The 18,082-nt window shown below is 40.0% G+C and overlaps 1 protein-coding gene across 5 annotated transcripts in view; it reads right to left on the bottom strand.

Moving 5' to 3' along the window:
• slc35f4 (solute carrier family 35 member F4) overlaps window positions 1-18,082 on the bottom strand; it is a 109,946-nt gene that overhangs the window by 79,476 nt on the left and 12,388 nt on the right. Inside the window, exon 2 of one of the 5 annotated variants that reach the window (XM_052019505.1) lies at window positions 14,604-14,716. The exons of 3 other annotated variants lie outside the window; for them this stretch is intronic. In XM_052019505.1, the coding sequence (XP_051875465.1) occupies window positions 14,604-14,716 (113 nt within the window). The remainder of the gene's footprint in view (window positions 1-14,603; window positions 14,717-18,082) is intronic. One more of the 5 variants, XM_052019541.1, reaches the window with a different exon arrangement.

Genomic DNA, 18,082 nt, shown 5'->3' with positions numbered 1-18,082 from the left:
GGCACTGTGCGTTGCTGCATAGATAGTTTAGCTCACCTTTAATTGGTTTCCTCTCACCTTAGGTTAACCATCTTATTAGATTCCTGTACAATTTGTTCCCTTGCTGTCAAAGCCTACTTTTCATTTAAATCTAATTCCCAATGCTCTTTCTGTAACCTCTTCCCTGTTCCCACCTACATCACTTGTTACAACATGGACAACAACAAATGGATTTAATCACTTGCCAAGAGCTTTTCAAGCTGCTGTGAGACTCTCCTAACTCTGACACTGAGTAGGCAGCGCACCCTTCAGGATCCCCATCCTTGGCTGTAGAAGAACCTGTCTGCTGTGGCTATGCTGCAACAGGTGCTCCATGTGGCCCTTCCACCTGCTGCAACTTGTCCATTTTTCAGAACATATTTCCCTTAAACTCCCCAAAGGTTGTCCAGCTGTGCAAAGCACAGAAAGCTTCAGCACGACTGCATTCAACAACTGATTATTCTTCCAAATGTTTGAACTAATCTAAAGAAAATGGTGCATGCCCTTTTAATTACTTGCTGTTTGCTACCTTGTGCCACCCATGATTCATACCCCATTTAGGAACCAAAGGTAACAGTCTTGATTCTTAACAAAATGTTACTTGAATCCTAATTTCTACATGGGACTCAACTAAAATATTTATTGTTCTCCCCCTATTTTCTAATTGGGAATATTGGCTCCTAAATCAAAGAATGGCTAAAAATTCTAATGAGCAAGGCTCTGGCATAGAGCAGAAAGTTATATGATCCAGTTTTGCTCCCATTGCCAGCAATGATTCTTTGTAGGACATGGTCATGTGAAGTCCAGCAGTATGCAAATCTTCTTTGGTAATTATGCCAGTTTGCATCATGTATCTGCTGCAGTTCTAAACTCCTTTATCCAGCGTCATCGATCAGGAATGGACCTCCATTGAAAAAGTGGCAATAAAAATCTTGTTGGCTAATACCCACAGATGGTAGATCAGGTGAAGATTTAATTATATGTCTCATGAGACGTTGAAACATCACTAAAAAAGAAGCAGGTACCTGATGTAATTACCACAATTGCACTCCCACTCCCTTCCCTACACTCCCCAGCCAATTCCAGCCTCTGATTAATACGTATAAGAGTTGCAGAGGTGCTGAGACTATTATTGGCCAAGGATTTCATCAACAACGCATTCTGAGAATTTAATTAGCGTAAGCCTACCTGCAACACAGGCACAATTATTCTCTTACATTATGTGTTGCATTCAGCAGACCTCAGGCTTCAGAACCTGATACACTCTGTGCACTAAGCATATATCAATTATCCATTATCCTAAGAGTCTCAGCCTGAAACATCAACTGTCCATTTCCCTCCATAGATGCTGCCTGACCAACTGAGTTCCTCCAGCACTTTCTGTGTTGAGCCCTTAAATCCAGTAATTTGTATTTACAATTGAGATTATGACAGTTTGACATCAGGACTCTCAGTTCCTGATTCAATTATTAGACTAAATTATTTTGCTTTCAACTAGTCTATGAATTCATTTGTAATCAGATAATTAACACTGAACATCACACAGTAAAAAAAAATTACAATAAAGCATCCAATTTGCAAAATAAACTCAGGCCAGCAGATGGCTTCCCATTTCTGTACAACAAGAAAAGTCTTTGATTTTTCTGTGCTCACTTTTAAAAACAATAATCTGGTTCCAAAAAGAATTTCACGGGTAGCAAATTAATTTGCATGTCTTTGCAATATCCATGGCTACCATAACCCATAGCTGAAAAGAAATGAAAAGGGTATAACACATGGTTAGGCTGCATGAATTTGTCTCCTGTCATATTTCCTTAAATAGAACTTATGGCATTATGTTCCAGAAACCGATAACACCATTCGCATTCCAGAAAGGAAATCAAGTTCATATCCCTTAGGAAAGAAGACAAATGTAGTAAACATTTACCCACTGGCCACTGTTAATGAACTCATTGCTGACTGGCTTCAGGAGGTTCCATCCTTGGGAAATACTAAATTGATCTGGCCATTTTAATGTTTGGTTACCCTTTGTGCTCTACTCTTCTGAGAATCTTTTTACTTGATCAGTGGCAGGTGTAAAATTAGGAAAGAGAGACACTAAACATATTAAATTCAGCTCATATCATCAGCATAGCATAACTAGACCCACCAAAGACAGACAGAACCTTGACCTGCTTGATATTTGTGTAATGTATTACTGGGATGGAGACATCCATGTGGTACTTTACTCAGATCTAAATAGCTACAAGGGTTCCAAAATCAGGAAAATTGCTTGCCCTTTCTCTTATGACCTCTTTCATGCATACTGCAATTCCCCAGGAATTTCTTACTTATTCTAAGTATCCCTCCTCTCCCTGTAAGATCTTTCTTCCCCACCCTGCCTTTAAGCTGCCTTTCAATCTTCCTCTTGGTTACTTTTGTAGTCTCATACTTTTGTACTCTTTTATACCAACTAATTCAGAAATTTATTAAAATGTAAACTTGGTGTTATTAAAAATGTGTTTATCAGAAGCAGAAATTATATTGCAATGCCAACCATCTCATTTTCTAATTTTTCATTCACAGCAAGTGCCTTCCTCAGATGTCTCGGGTCCTTGAATATAGATGAGCTGAGGCTTTAACTACAGTTATCAGTCACTCTGAGCCTGCTAGAATGCCTTTGAGGGTGAGAGAGGAAAGCCTCAGAGATTTTTCCTAAAATGGCTTAAGGCATTTCTCTTCCCTGTTTCTTGAGACTGCATAGCTGGGACAGGATGGGGTTCGGTGGGGGAGGAGTTACGGGTTAAGGATGGTGTTCTAAGGTGGAAGAGAAATGGGGAAATAGCTTTGTATCTGGTTGGAGTAGATTCAAGGAGCAGCCTTTTTATGTGGATATGTGACACCAATAACAAGTTTCTGTAATGCATAATCAGCAGCTGTTGTGTACTGGAGCATTAATTCTGTCTCTTTCTCAGTTCAGACCTTCGATTTTTTTCTACAGATGCATAAAATGAGACTGAGCTGATGCTCCAAAACATTTCCCTGAATGAAGCCTTTCCTCCCTCACATTTACTGCCACTGTCAAGAGCAAGGCTAAGAGGGAATACCAGTACAATACTAACTGATAGAGAGAGACATGTGAATTGAGTGCTGAATGTGAAGACATTAAGCAGGAACTAGCTTAACAGCCTGACGCTTGACCTAATGATCAGTTGGCCTTTCTCCCAGTTACAACTTCAATGTGTACTTTTGATGAACCTCTGCCAACTCTATCAGCTCCCAGCCGAGTTCAACAATCCATCTCACCATTGAAATCTGGATTACACTGCTCTCAAGAGTACTTAGCAAAGGTGATGACCAGTCCTCACACATACTAATGATGTAAACTTTAAATGCACAGTTTGACTCCTAAGTTTGTGGCTCATTACAAACATCAATTACATCCCATCTGTTAAATGTGCTGTGTTACCTCTTTTCAGTCTAGCTACTAAAATTAAGTACCTCTTAGCAAAGAAATTGCAAATTTAAAACTACACAGAAAATTAGGCAGAGCTCCTACTCCTGATCCAAGTCTGTTGCTATGAAATGCACACACAGATTTAAATGCACATTATGTTCTCCACCTTACTAATAGTTTTTGGATGTCTGGCATTCTGTCTCACATATACTGTTACATTGCAACAGTGTACAATATTCATCACCACTATGCAGGCATAGGGAGAGATGGATGCTATTTAAAGATGTACAAAGTCTATTCATTCAGATCAAACAGGGTTGATTAATCATGAAACAGGCTGACTTGGATGGTTGATAATGATGGGGTTGGTGGTGAGACAATACTGTGATCAGGATGAGAAGAGAAGATCAAAAATGACAGTGGAGGGAAGTTAAAACAAATTTCACTTCTAAACTTCAAGTAACAGATTTACATTGGTGAGACAGGAAGGAACTGCCCAATCAGAATGACCCAATCAGAATCAGAAGGAGCGTAGGAGGCTGAGGGGTGACCTTAAGGGTGTATATAAAATCATGAGGGGCATAGATAAGGTGAATGGTCATAGTCTTTGTCCCAGGGTAGGGGAGTCTAAAACTAGAGGGCATTGATTTAGGGTGAGACAGGAAAGATTTAAAGGGGACCTGAGGGGCAAATCTTTCACACAGAAGGTGGTGGGTATATGGAATAAGCTGCCAGAGGAAGTGATAGAGGTGGGTAAAATTAGAACTTTAAAAGATATTTAGACAGGTACGTGGATAAGAAACACTTAAAGGAATATGGGCCCGATGTAGGCAAATAGGACTGGCTCAGGTAGACAACATGGCGATTTGGGCTGAAGGGCCAAATTCTGTACTCTATGACTCTATGACAAATATGAACCAATCCTGGTGGCTCGCCTGGTGAAACTGGGAATTTTGTGAAGAGGTCTGATCTCCCCATTTAAGGAAGGATGTTCTTGCCATGGGGTGAGTGGAACAAAGGATGACCAGATTAATTCCAGGAAATGCAGGTTTATTATACGATGAGAAATGACACAGACTAGATCTATACTTCACACAAAATGCTGGAGGAACTCAGCAGGTCAGGCAGCATCTATGGAGGGAAATATACAGTCGACATTTTGGGTCAAGACCTTTCATCGGGACTGGAAAGGAAGAGGGCAGAAGCCGGAATAAAAAAGTCAGGGGAGGACCACGAGCTGGCAGATGATAGGCGTCCAGGTGAGAGGGGTAGGTAGGTGGGTGGGGGAGGGGGGGGATGAAAGGGAATGATGTAACAAGCTGAGAGGTGATAGGTGGAAGAGGCAACGTGCTGAAGAAGAAGGAATCCAGTAGGAGAGGACAGTAGACCATGGAATAAAGGGAAGGAGGTGTGGAATAGGAGGGAGGTAGTGGGCAGGTCATGAGGGCGGAGAAGGGGAAAGAGAAGGGGCGAGGGGCCACAAGAATGAGGGCTTCTGCCCTCTTCCTTTCCAGTCCTGATGAAAGGGTCTCTACCCGAACCGTCGACTGTTTATTTCCCTCCGTAGATACTGCCTAACCTGTTGCGTTCCTCCAGCATTTTGTGTGTGTTGCTCCAGATTCCAGCATCTGCAGAATCTCTTGTGTCTAGATCTATACTTCTTTGAGTTTAGAAGAATGAGAAATGATTTCATTGAAATACACAAAATTCTTACGGGGCTAGACAGGGTGGGAGTGGAGCTGACATTTTAGCCTGCTGGATGGTCCAGTACTAGGGAGTAGAGGCTCAAAATAAGGTGTTAGCTATTCAGGACACAGATAAGAAGAAACTCCTTCACCCAGAGGAAAAGTGAATCTTTGGAATTCACTAATCCACTACCCAAGGGGGCTGTGGAGGATTAGCCATCCATAATAGTCAAGACAGACATCAATAGCTGTTTAAATATTAAGAGAAACAAGAGATATGGGTTGGTGCAGGAAAGTGGCACTAAGGTAAGAGATCAACCCTGATCACATTGAGTGGCAGAGCTGGCATGAGGGATCAAATGGCCCATTCCTACCTCTTTTTTTATATTGTTATGCCAGCAGCCTCAGTGATAGCACATGTGTGGGTCCAGCAGAATGGCATTGTTGGCACAAGCTTTGCCCCGGCAATGAACATTGAACCAATGGAACCATATCACAACATTGATAGGTTCCTTTAAGGAATGGTATAATGCTCCACAGCATGAAGTAAAACTATTGGTTTTGATTTTAAAAGTAGAGTTATATGCAATCAAAGTAAACTGAAAGAAGGGAAGATTGCTGTTCTAAAGGGGACAGTTTAGGTGCATAATGCAGTAAGGACCTAATCCAAGCATTAAATTCAAATTCACAATTTACTCTACTGTAAAATTCCAGCATTGATATAGTCACCAATACCAGACAAGATGCAGCTGGGTAGTCATGTTTCAATTAATCAGTGACCTTAATATGAATTAATCTGAAGCAAAAGTCACTGTTTTGTAAAGTACTGCTTCTTCAAATTAGCTTTATGTGTTGGAAACTTAAGGAGAAATCATCAATTCGCAGTTAAACTTAAAGGTAGCAAATATTTTAGCAAATTAATCTAATACTTGCAGGTGTGTGATGGATGGGAGCATGATTTAGTTGTTGAGGAAAAAATAGAGTTAATTTTACTAAAATTTTTAGTTGCTAAGGGCTGATAGGGCAGATGCAAGCTGTTCCGTCTTGCTGGCCAGTCAAGGAGGTATCATTTCAGGATGAAGGACCTGCCATTTAGGACTGAAATGAGCAGAAATTCCTTTACCCAGAGAATTATAAATCTTTGGAATTCTCTAGCTCAGAGGGATGTGGATGCTTTAGTCCTAAAAGGTTGGGATTGATAGGATTCTGAACACTGAGGGAATCAGAAGATATGAGGATCAGACAGGAACATGGTTAAGACATGGGACCAGCCATCATCTTACTGAAAAGTAGTCTAGGCTTGAGATGCTGAATGGCCCATTGCTTGCTTCTTGTTCTTCTTAGCAGAATCATTTCAATACATAAACCGAAAATGATATAAAACAAAATAATTAATGGAGATATACAGAGAAACTGTGTGCCATGAGGAATATATGGTCATAATTTTGGTTTAACAGATGCAGAGCTCTAAACACTGTGATGCAAATGGCAGCAGCTGGAGACGGTTTATAACAATAATGCTGGCACACTGTTTATGTTCATCTTTCTCCAGCCTTATATTCCCAGATTTTGTCTGCTCATCAGAAAGTGATGTTTCTGAAAGCAAGCTATAGACGAATTATGTCAAAGTATTTACTCAATCATTTATTAAGTTTCATATGTGGCAGCTTCCAATTTCAAAACATTATCAGTGGCCACAGTAGTGCTCTACCATGGGACAGAGTGGTAGTGTGGATTCTGACCCATAACCCTGATGAACATCCCTTAGCTTTTACTGTGATGGGAAGTGTCAGCCACAGAGATGAAAGACATTGAGACCACCACCACTCGCAGAAATGTTGAGAGGTTTGAGATCGAACAGGTTGCTCGACTTCCCTTTTGAGACCTCTGTATGTGATGAGGACAGACCATTACAGAAGGGTGGAAAAGTAAACACTTCAAAGAGGAAGTCTCCCATAAAGCATGCTCTCATATCCCACTTCTCTGCAAAAAATATGGAAAATCAAAATATGAGAGCAAATCAATTCTGTCACATTAGCAGGAATGCTTTAGTTGTGACAAATTCAAGTTTATGGCCTTGAATTCACGTGTTAATATAAAACACATACCATATTGTGTGTTAATATAATCCTAACTTCCTCAATTAATTATACAGATGGAATAAATATGCAAAAAGATTGCAATATGAAAATAAGACACAGAAGTGTTATATCTTAATCATTTATTCAGATCTATATCAAATTGGGCAAGTTTATGATTAGTTCCGATAATCGCTAAAGTTCAAATTAACCATAGTTGAGGTGGCAAGGTCTTAAATGTTATAGCTGCTGGGAAGCTCACAGTGGAGGGAGGTGAGGTGAGGGTTGGTTAATTCCAAGGACTGAGATCAGCATGTTAACAGTCCTTCCGAAGCAGGCTATAATTACAGTAAGAGGGAAACTAATTAATGCTAAGGGAAACCTCTCAAAACATAAGTACCATCTTACCTAACAGCCACTTCATCAATTTACAAGTCTATCATGAGGGCTTCTGCTAGATTACAAAGACACTTCAGTTAATGGGGACAATTCACTTTACCTCCCATTAGCACTGCATAACTGTATCCATATGAGGGAGCCTTCCACATCTCATATTGAGTAAAACAAAAATTGTTAAAGCCTTCACAGGAGGTATGTGTTGCAAGGCCAGCCAATAAATGTTCATGTTTAATTGCCTTTCAGAAACTGGTGGTGAGCCCTCTTCTTGAGCTGTTGGAATCTTTATAGTTAATATAAATCCTTATAGTTATATCTTTATAGGCAGGCACAGTAGTGTAGCGGTTAGCGTAACACTTTACAGCGCCAGCGACCTGGGTTCAATTCCGGCCACTGTCTGTAAGGAATTTGTACGTTCTCCTTGTGTCTGCATGGGTTGCCTCCGGGTGCTCCGGTTTCCTCCCACATTCCAAAGACATACAGGTTAGGAAGTTGTGGGCATGCTACGTTGATGCCGGAAGTGTGGCGACACTTGCGGGCTGCCCCCAGAACACTACACGAAAGATGCATTTCACTGTGCGTTTCGATGTATATGTGACTAATAAAGATATCTTATCTTAAAATACACCCAGTGGAAGGGAGTTCCAGATGTAGACCCAGCAAAGAAGCAAATTGTTGATAATACACAGTGCAACTAATGGAGGAGATAATCAGTGTTTTATCTGGTAAGTGGGTGCCCCACAAGTACGCTGTTTTATCCTGGAAGGAATGGAGCTCCTTAAGTGGCATTAAAACTGCATTCATCCAGCAAGTGGAGAGTATTCCATCACAATCCTGACTTGTATTCCTGCAGAAAGTGGAAAGGAAGCACATCACTTCGTGTGGCATTCCCAGCCTCTGCCCTGCTCTTGGAGCCACAATACTTATGTGGCTGATTTAATTAATCAAAAGTCTCCCTCCAAAGAGAAAGCCATTGAATAAAACATGAAATGTGGGATGTATTAGGGAGAAAAAATCGAGAGGAATGAGAGAGAAATGAAGGAGGAATACCACCGATCAAGTTAAAGCTAAAATTTCAATCTAACTGACCAGTAAGGTTCGATATCTTTTCTGCACTCCGCACCTCCACCCGACCTCGGCCTTCAATGAATCAGGAATTCAGACTAACCTACTCTTTTAAGAAAATCTTATTAGAACAAGTCTGGTGTATGGGGAAGGATGGCACCAAGATATTCTTCCGACTCCCTTCCCCTGCCCCAGGATTTGGGATAAAAGATCATCAAAACATTAGTTCTGTTTTTTCTCCCCACAGATACTGCCTGACCTGCTGAGTGTTTCCAGTATTTTCTGTTTTCATTCCAGGACTTGAGATATTGCCTCCAGTCTGGGACTAAATCTGGTGAGAACATCATCCACCATGAATTTCTGAGTCTTAATAAGCATCCTCACAAAATGTTATATCAATTTGTTAAAGTTTTCTATTTTTTAGTAGCCACAATGTATCAAGAAGCTTTATGCTGTGTAAGTGTAACTGACAGGAACCAGTTCTTCCCATGAGTGCTGAGTGATGACTGGAGTAACACAAGCACACACTCTGAGCTACTTTAAACTCAATGTCCAAAGTTTCTATTTGAAATGTATCTACAATGACTTGAGCATTTCAGCAACAATCTAATTCCCTGAATCAACATCCTTCACGCTCTTAGCATCAAACGGTTTGAATTTCAGCATTGTCCAAAATAAGTACTACCGTCAATTGTGTCCCTGTTAAGAAAAGTAATAAGACCAATTATTTTTCATAAGGTCTCTCTCTCTCTCGCGCGCGCGCTCACACACACACACACACACACACACACACACACACACACACACACACACACACACACACACACACACACACACACCTGTTATGCTTTATGAATACAGAGAGATGGTACAGCTTGCCTCACTACCTGAGTTGGGTTCTGTAGTGAGCAGCAGAACAAAGGAAGCATGGTGGGCCATGGTCACAAGTCCTGGACATCTAGTTAGCATCAATGAGAGGAAGTCGAGTTATGCCGTTTATACATGGAAGTGCACAGACTAATAGTCATTGCTCTTCCAGACTTTGCATAGGAGGAATTAATAATGTGACAAACCTCTGCTCAGCCCACACATTGGCCTCCACAGCACTTAACATTCTTTAGCTGGAAGACAAAGAGATGCTCTAACAAGATAATTTGAACAGCGGATGAATAAGCTTTAATTAGTAACAAGCCCTTTCCTTACAATGACTTTTAAGAACATACGAAACAAAAGCAGGAATGGTTCACATTTCCCTCAAGCTTGTTTTACCTTACAATATCATGCCTAATCCAATACTTCAGATAGAGTTTTCCCCTTGATCCCCACATGTCTCATATTCTTCAGACACCAAGAATACAGCATATTTATGTGGTTTGTTCAGAATTGAATGGCTGCCTTATTTAGTGTAAGTGATCACAGAGTAATTCTTTTAAAGAGTTTAAACATATCCTTCTCCCTATGTTAATTTTGCCAGTAACTCCCACCCCACAACACCACCTGAAATATCATTGGGAATATGTTACTGATATTCAAGTGGACCTGACCCAAGAAGATTTATCGAGGTTCAAGTAAGATTCCTGGGATATTGAGATAGTACCTCTTATATATATTTTAAAGCTTTGTACAGCCAATTACCTTTGTATTTGAAATACAGTCTCTATTATAATGCACATAGTTCATTTGCATAAAGCCAGATCCTACAAAATATATTATGAAAATGATCAGAAAATATATTTCAGAATGGTTGATTGAGGGATAAGTGCTGTAGATAAAGCACTGTAGATTACATCCCTACACTTCTTCAAAATTGTGCTGTGGATTCTTTTGCATTCCTCTAGGGGAAAGCAGACGGGGCCTCCATTTATTATCCCATCTTAACAAGGGCACCTCTCGATGATGTATTGCTGCTAGACCTGAATGATCTGTGCCTAGAGGGAGCAAGAGGACAAAAAGCTTTGTTACATGTGTTCTATTCAATTGTTCCTAAGGTCTGCCACCCACACCCATCACTCAGCTATTCACTAAACCTATGAGTTGGTCTCCAGGTGAGAACTTCCTCAAGGAAGATGACTCCAATCTTATCAGTAAGTCGCTGCACTGCCGAATCATAAATCCCTCAAAAATATTTTGATAACCAATGACCAGATGTCAAAGAAGTCAAACAACTTGAGAATTTGGAAATTGTTACAGAAAAAACTTAAAACAATTTTTAAAAACTGAAAGCACTAAAATACTAAAAAAAACTCAAAAATAATTAAATACATTTAAATTAATCCAATCAATTAAAAGAAAGTAAAACACCTGAAATTTACCTTTCTCCCACTCAGCCATTCCTCTCTGTTGAAATGATCCTGTGTCAGATTTCCCAGCTGGGAAACTGCAAGAGGTTTTTACTCTACTACTGGATTCCATGAGAAGGTTACACACTAAGTCCCAAGCTTCCTCACAAATAAGAAGAGTTACATGCATAACTGCCAGCTTAGAGACTTTCAGCCAATGTTTATCCTGAGATTTCTTTTACCTTGGAACCATAAGATAATTCAACAGTGTTATGCTTTGGTCTACTCATTTCAGTAATGCATCATCCCCCTCGCTTGAATGTCTGATTTATAAAATGTCAATGATAATGATTTTGAAATTTTGGATTTTATTGTCCCATAAATGTTCAAGAATCTCAATACAATAAGTTAGTTACAGGATAAGAAAAATATCTTTCAATAAAATTGCTTGCCTATATAAAGTAACCATGGCTGGTCTGTCTTTGGAGAGTTTGCAGTTTGAAATATGTATTTGAATTTTTGACTTTATCGTTACTTGCAATTCTGCACTTGATTACCTCCTGCTGATTCTAAGTTCTGTTTTCTTGCATTACAAAGCTGACTTCCCCCAACAGTTTTGTTAACATTTATGACTTCACTTGCAGCAAACAAACGTCATTGTTGGAATTGCCTATGACATTCTTACAGCAATCCATAACGTGGAAGACTCCCATATTTCTACAGCAGAGTCTATGGTGTGGAATCCAACAATGGTCATGCTCCAGCAAACTGAAACTAATGCACAGAAACCTGATCTGAAGAGTGAGGTGTGAGCTGGTGAGTTGGGGAACTTTACCAATTGGATTGACAATGGATAGGTAATGGATAATACTTAAAGGATGCATGCATGAATTACAGCCCATTATTCATTCCAGTCTGGCACAAAAATAAGTCGGGAAAGATGACTCAGTCATGGCTTATGAAGAAAATTAGGGGAAGTACTGTATCCAAATGTAAAATTGCAAGAGAAAGCAGCAGGTCTGAGGTTTAGGAGCAATCTCGAATTAAACAAAGGAGGACAAAAGATTGATTGAGAGGGGAAGATAGAGTACAAAGGTATGAGGTTTATGAGGACGATCCTGGAGATGAAAGGGTTAATGTATAAGGAGTGTTTGATGGCTCTGGGCCTGTACTCGCTGGAGGTTAGAAGGATGAGGGGGGGGATCTTATTGAAACCTATCAAAAATTTAAAGGCCTGGATAGAGTGGATGTGGAGAGGATATTTCCAGTAGCGGGAGAGTCTAGGACCAGAAGGCACAGCCTCAGAATAAAAGGATGTCCCTTTAGAACGGAGATGAGGAGGAATTTCTTTAGCCAGAGTGTGGTGAATCTGTGGAATTCATTGCCACAGATAGCTGTGGAGGTCAAGTCATTGGGTATATTTAAAACAGAGGTTGATAGGTTCTTGATTAGTAAGGGTGTCAAAGGTTACAGGGAGAAGGCAGCAGAATGGGGTTGAGAGGGAAGAATAAATCAGCCATGATCGAATGGTTGAGCAGACTCGATGGGCTGAATGGCCTAATTCTGCTCCTATGTCTTATGGTCTTATGAACTTAAAACTTCCAGGGAACATAAAAACCGACTGTAAAAGTTTCTGTAAATATGTGAAGAGGAAAAAAATTAACTGAAGACAAATGCATGTCCCCTGCAGTCAGAAACAGGGGAGATTATAACAGAAAACAAAGAAATAGTTTTGTCTTCAAAAAGGAGAGTACAAATAACTTCCAAATATGTTAAGGAATCAAGGGTCCAGTGAGAGGGAAGAACTGAAAGAAATCAGTAATAGTAAAGAAATAGGGCCAGGGAAATTAATGGGGCTAAAGGCTAACAAATCCCCAGGGCCTGATAATCTACATCCCAGAATACTTGAAGGAAATAGCCCAGGAAACAGTGGATACATTGCTGGTCATCTTCCAAAGTTCTTTAGACTCTTCAGCAGTTCCTACAGATTGAAGGGTGGCAAATGTAATCCCGCAATTTAAAAAAGGAATGAATGAACAAAAGAGAAAATTACACACCACTGTGCCTAACATCATCACTGGGGAAAGCATTAATGGGTTTAGGCAAAGTCAGCATGGATTTATGAAAGGGAATCATGCTTGACAATTCTACTGGAGTTTTTTGAGATTGTAACTGGTAGAAAAGATAAGAGAAACCCAGTGAGTGTAATGTACTTGGACTTTCAAAAGGCTTTAAATAAGGTCATTCACAAGAGGGTTAGTGTGTAAAATTAAATCACATGAGATTAGGGAGTAATTATATGAGCATGGATTGAGAACTAGTTGACAGACAGGAAGAAAGAAGGAGCAAACAGGTCTTTTTCCAGGTGGCAGGCAATAGCTAGTGGGATGGCACAGGGATCAGTTCTCGGGCCCCAGCTATTTGTGGTATGCATCAATGAGTTGGATGAGTGAACTGAATGTAACATCTCCAAATTTGCAAAGGACATAAAGCTCAGGGGAGTAAGGTGAGGAGAATTCAAAGGGGCTCCAATGTGATATGGCTATGTTGGGTGTGTGGGCAAATGCATCACAGATTGGTATTGGTATTGGTTTATTATTGTCACTTGTACAAATGTACAGTGAAAAACTTGTCTTGCATACCGATCGTACAGGTCAATTCATTACACAGTGCAGTTACATTGAGTTAGTACAGAGCGCATTGATGTAGTACAGGTAAAAACAGTAACAGTACAGAGTAAAGTGTCACAGCTACTGAGAAAGTGCAGTGCAATAAGGTGCAAGGTCACAACAAGGTAGATCGTGAGTGGTAAATGTGGTTATCCACTTGGTTCTAAAAACAGAAAGATACATTATTATCTGAAATGATGATAGATTGGGAAAAGGGGAGGTGCAACAAGACTTGGGTGTCCTTGAATATCAGTTGCTGAAAGCAAGTTTTCAAAGGCAGCAGGCAGTTATGAAGGGAAATGGTATGTTGGCCTTCACTGCAATAGCAGTAACAATATCTTGCTGCAGCTATATGGGGCCTTAATGAGAACAGGAGAACCTTTTTTCACCTAGAGAGTAGTGAATCTGTGGAATTCTCTACCACAGGAAGACCAAGACATTAAATATATTCAAAAAGACTGCACAAGAGATATGGGGTGAGAGCAGGAGCTGGGTACTGAAGTGGATAATCAACCTGAATACATTGAATGATGGAGCAGGTTCAAAGGACCAAATGGCCTACTCCGACTTTTGTTTCCTATGTTTTATGTTTCTATATGACATTGTAGAAACTAGAGCTAACCTTGCCTCATCGGAGAGCAACAACTTTGCTTGCGATTGCCACTGCAGCCTCAGAGGTGCGGCTGAAAGACAACAAAGAGTCAACGTGCAAGGACACTGGCCACAGGCATCAGGCTGTTAGCAGGTATGGAGCAAGGAAAGGACATTAATGCCTGTTAGCTCCACAGTCAAGCAATTAAAGCTTTTGGTCCCTAAATATTTGCTGAATTTGTTGAGCCAGCTGAGTATCAATTAGAATGCTAAAACTAATTTTAATTCCTTTACTTATGGGAGCAAAACAAAACAGCCAATATTTCCATAACCTGAATAGTACCCTGCAACTGCTGCTGGAATAAAGAATATATAGACTACAATACCTTCCATAATCAAACATCCATTATCAAGGCGCGCATATGAATAACGACCAATTGGCTGAGGTACCAGAGACCAACCTGCACTCATGAAACAATCCCCTACAAAAGATAAATATCTGCAGAAAGAGGAGAAAAAGAATATTGTAATGACGAAAGAAGAAAAGAAGTACATAAAATTTCTTTACATTTATAAATATGCCCATATAATTTTATCCTATTAATCTCTGAACCTGAGGATTGTCCTTGTGTCTGAAATAAAATTATCCAACAATTTCCTTGAAATCAAACTGGTTTAGAACAATGATCTGTGCTGAAATGCACAATCTTCAATGAAAGGAATGGCATCTACTGAAGAATCAAAGTGCTGTCCAACTAATCAGTGGTTAATATTTGCGTTGTGAATAATAAAATTCTTTTATTTAAACAATGTGTTTAATACAACTGAACTGCATTGGCAATACAATACAGAAATTGGATTTTCAAATTAATGATTCTATATTTATTGCATTTAGATAGTGGATGAGTCACACTTAGAACTTGTACACCCTATGAGCACGGCAACACAGTTCAATTTAAAACTGGAATGAAATTGAACTGATAAGACAGCACCGTTGGATACATTGAAGACCAGTCTCTCGGCTATTAATTTGAAATGGATAGCTCAAACATCGTTAAATGCAAAGGCAGATTATTTTTTCCAATTGGATATGTAGCAGTTTTTCTTGTTTAATGTGCTATTGTACTCTGATCATTGGCTTTAAATGTTTCATTAATGATCTTAAATGAATGCTAGAGACTACAAAAAGCTGAACTTATTGTTGAACTAACAAATTCATTGTTTTGTAACATGCAGCGTGTCAAGTAAATCTGAAAATAATTTCTAGAACATCTGCATTTATTAGTGAATGTTGTTACTCAGTAAAGTTCTGCTCCAGCTTTCATTTTTGCACTTGTTTTTCCCATTAGCATTAAGATACCTCATCAAAAGATCAGATTATTAACAACCAAACAGCCCCTGACAACACTGAAATAAGATTCTACAGTTTTCAAATTACCTTCCAAACTAAGTAAAATAGTTTTTGAAGAGACCCTAAACTCTAAAACATTATCTTCATCCATAAATACAGTAAGAATCACTAAAACTGTGAAATATTGCAAGAGTATAAGGGTGAAAAACTCAATTCTGAATGGCAATTCTGAAGTAGGGCTTTTGGTTGTACTCACATGTTATTGTGAACAGAAAGAATAACTTACAATCATTTTCTTATCCACATCCTTTCATGTAATAATATTCCCAACATTTAGTGTTAATGTCTTTACTTCACAGAGTGAGTGGACTACCTGAGGTGATATTAGGTAGCTCATTGCCTAATCCCTGTATTTCTGACTCTGCAGAGTACAATCAATCCTTGGAAGAGCCAGATTTCTTATATTCTCAGTCATACATTCTCTACCCTTAGAAGCAGTTTACTGCCATGTTACTCAGCATCTGATATACTTGAAATCTTTCAGTACATATTTTTAGATAAGACAAATCTTAGTGTTAGTCTCAGTGGCACACAGAGTCAGTGTATCTCTAAGCATATAAGTACATGTGTCAGTGTCTACAATTTCCTACAGAAACATCTCATTGACACCATCTGAATTTTGCTCAACATGATGCTTGTTTGTTTAAGTTCAAACAATGTGTGCTGGCAATTTCTATGTCAGTTCAGTTTTATCCCCATGTAGAATGTCTGGCCTCACATAGATTTTTGCTTGGAAATAATTGCATTTTACCATGCACTTCACTCTGAGGTGCTTACACACACAATTTAACTGAGTTGGGAATTCATCGTGGGCAGCCAGATTTGCAGGCTCATTCCAAGCTGGAATAAACTGCTGCCCTATGAATAATGGCTCCCTCAGAAGAGTCCAGGTTGTGTGGCTGCAATAGGAGTTAGACCCTTTAGATCTGCAAATAGAGGACCCAACATCTGTTTCAGGAGAGCCTTTCTAAAATTTACCATTTGAATGACCACAATCTACTTGCAGTTGTATTTTTTTAGAAATTACCCATTGTGTGGAGTGTGGGGGAGAGCTTCTTCTGATCCCACATTAGGTTTATGGGTTGCTAGCAACCATGTCATGTCTCCCAAATCCCTGCCTGGCTCCTCCATCCCCATCTCCATCCCCATCCCATAGCCTCTGGGTTGCCTCCCCACTTTGATCTGCTTGTGAGCTCAGCTGGCCTTGAGCAGAGAAACCTTGGAGGCCAGTGAGTTCACAGTTTATTGTGGCCTTCTCACCAACCTCTTCAGATGTGTGGTGTATGCACTGCAGGTTGCACATGATCCACTTTCGAGGCCAATCAATTCAAGGGAGTTTCGTTTAGAACAGTACAGTAATGGATAGGCCAGTCGGCCCACGATGTTGTGCCGATCTTGATGCCAATTTATACCAAATGTCCTCCTCCTGTGTATCACCATATTGCTCCATTCTCCATATTCATGTGTCTATCTGAAAGCCTCTTAAACTCCACCAAACTGCCTGTTTCCACGACAACCCCTGGTAACCCATTCCAAGCACCTACCACTCTCTGCGTAAAAAACTTCCCCCCTCCAACCTTAAAAGCATGTCCTCTGGTGTTTGACCTTTCTATCCTGGGGAGAAGATTCTAACTGTCTACCCTATCCATGCTTCTCATAATTTGTAAAAACCTCTATCATGTCTCCCCTCAGCCTCCGACACTCTAGGAAGAACAACCCATGTTTGTCCAACTTTTCCTTATAGCTCATACCCTCTAATCCAGGCAGCATCCTGGTAATCCTCTTCTGCAACCTTTCCACAGTCTCCACATATAATGGGGTAACTAGAACTGCACACAATTCTCCAAGTGTGGTCTGACTAAAGTTTTATATAGCTGCAGTATGACTTCTCTAGTCTTATACTCAACGCCCCTACCAATGAAGGCATGCATTCCGTACACCTTCTTCACCACCTTATCCACTTGCATAGCCACTTTTACTGAACTATGGACCTGGACCCCAAGATCCCTCTCTACCTCAATGCTATTAAGGGACCTACTATTCACTGTATACTTTGTCCTTTCATTTGACCTCCCAAAATGCAACACCTCACACTTGCCTGGATTAAACTCCATCTGCCACTTCTCTGCCCATATCTGTAACTGATCTATATCCCGCTGTATTCTTTGATAGTCCTTTACACTATCCACATCTCCGCCAATCTTGGTGTCATCCCCAATCCCCAAACTTGTTAATCCACATTAGCACATTATTACTTCTGGAGTTATATGCCTTGAATGTTATCTATTTATCTATAGGTACTATATCCATCAAAACTGGATAGGCAGCTTTCTACATCAATTGTGTCAGTGTCGGTGCCCTATAGCCTTAAAAATTTCTAGTTGAGGTAAGTAGAATAGTATCATTTAAGACACACTTGGATAGGAACATGGAGGGACGGGGCTTGGAGGGATA

This window comes from Pristis pectinata, chromosome 1 (genome assembly GCF_009764475.1).
Source record: "Pristis pectinata isolate sPriPec2 chromosome 1, sPriPec2.1.pri, whole genome shotgun sequence".
NCBI lineage: Eukaryota > Metazoa > Chordata > Chondrichthyes > Rhinopristiformes > Pristidae > Pristis > Pristis pectinata.
Note: the sequence above shows the minus strand (reverse complement) of the source record. Positions and strands in the feature narration are given on the sequence as shown.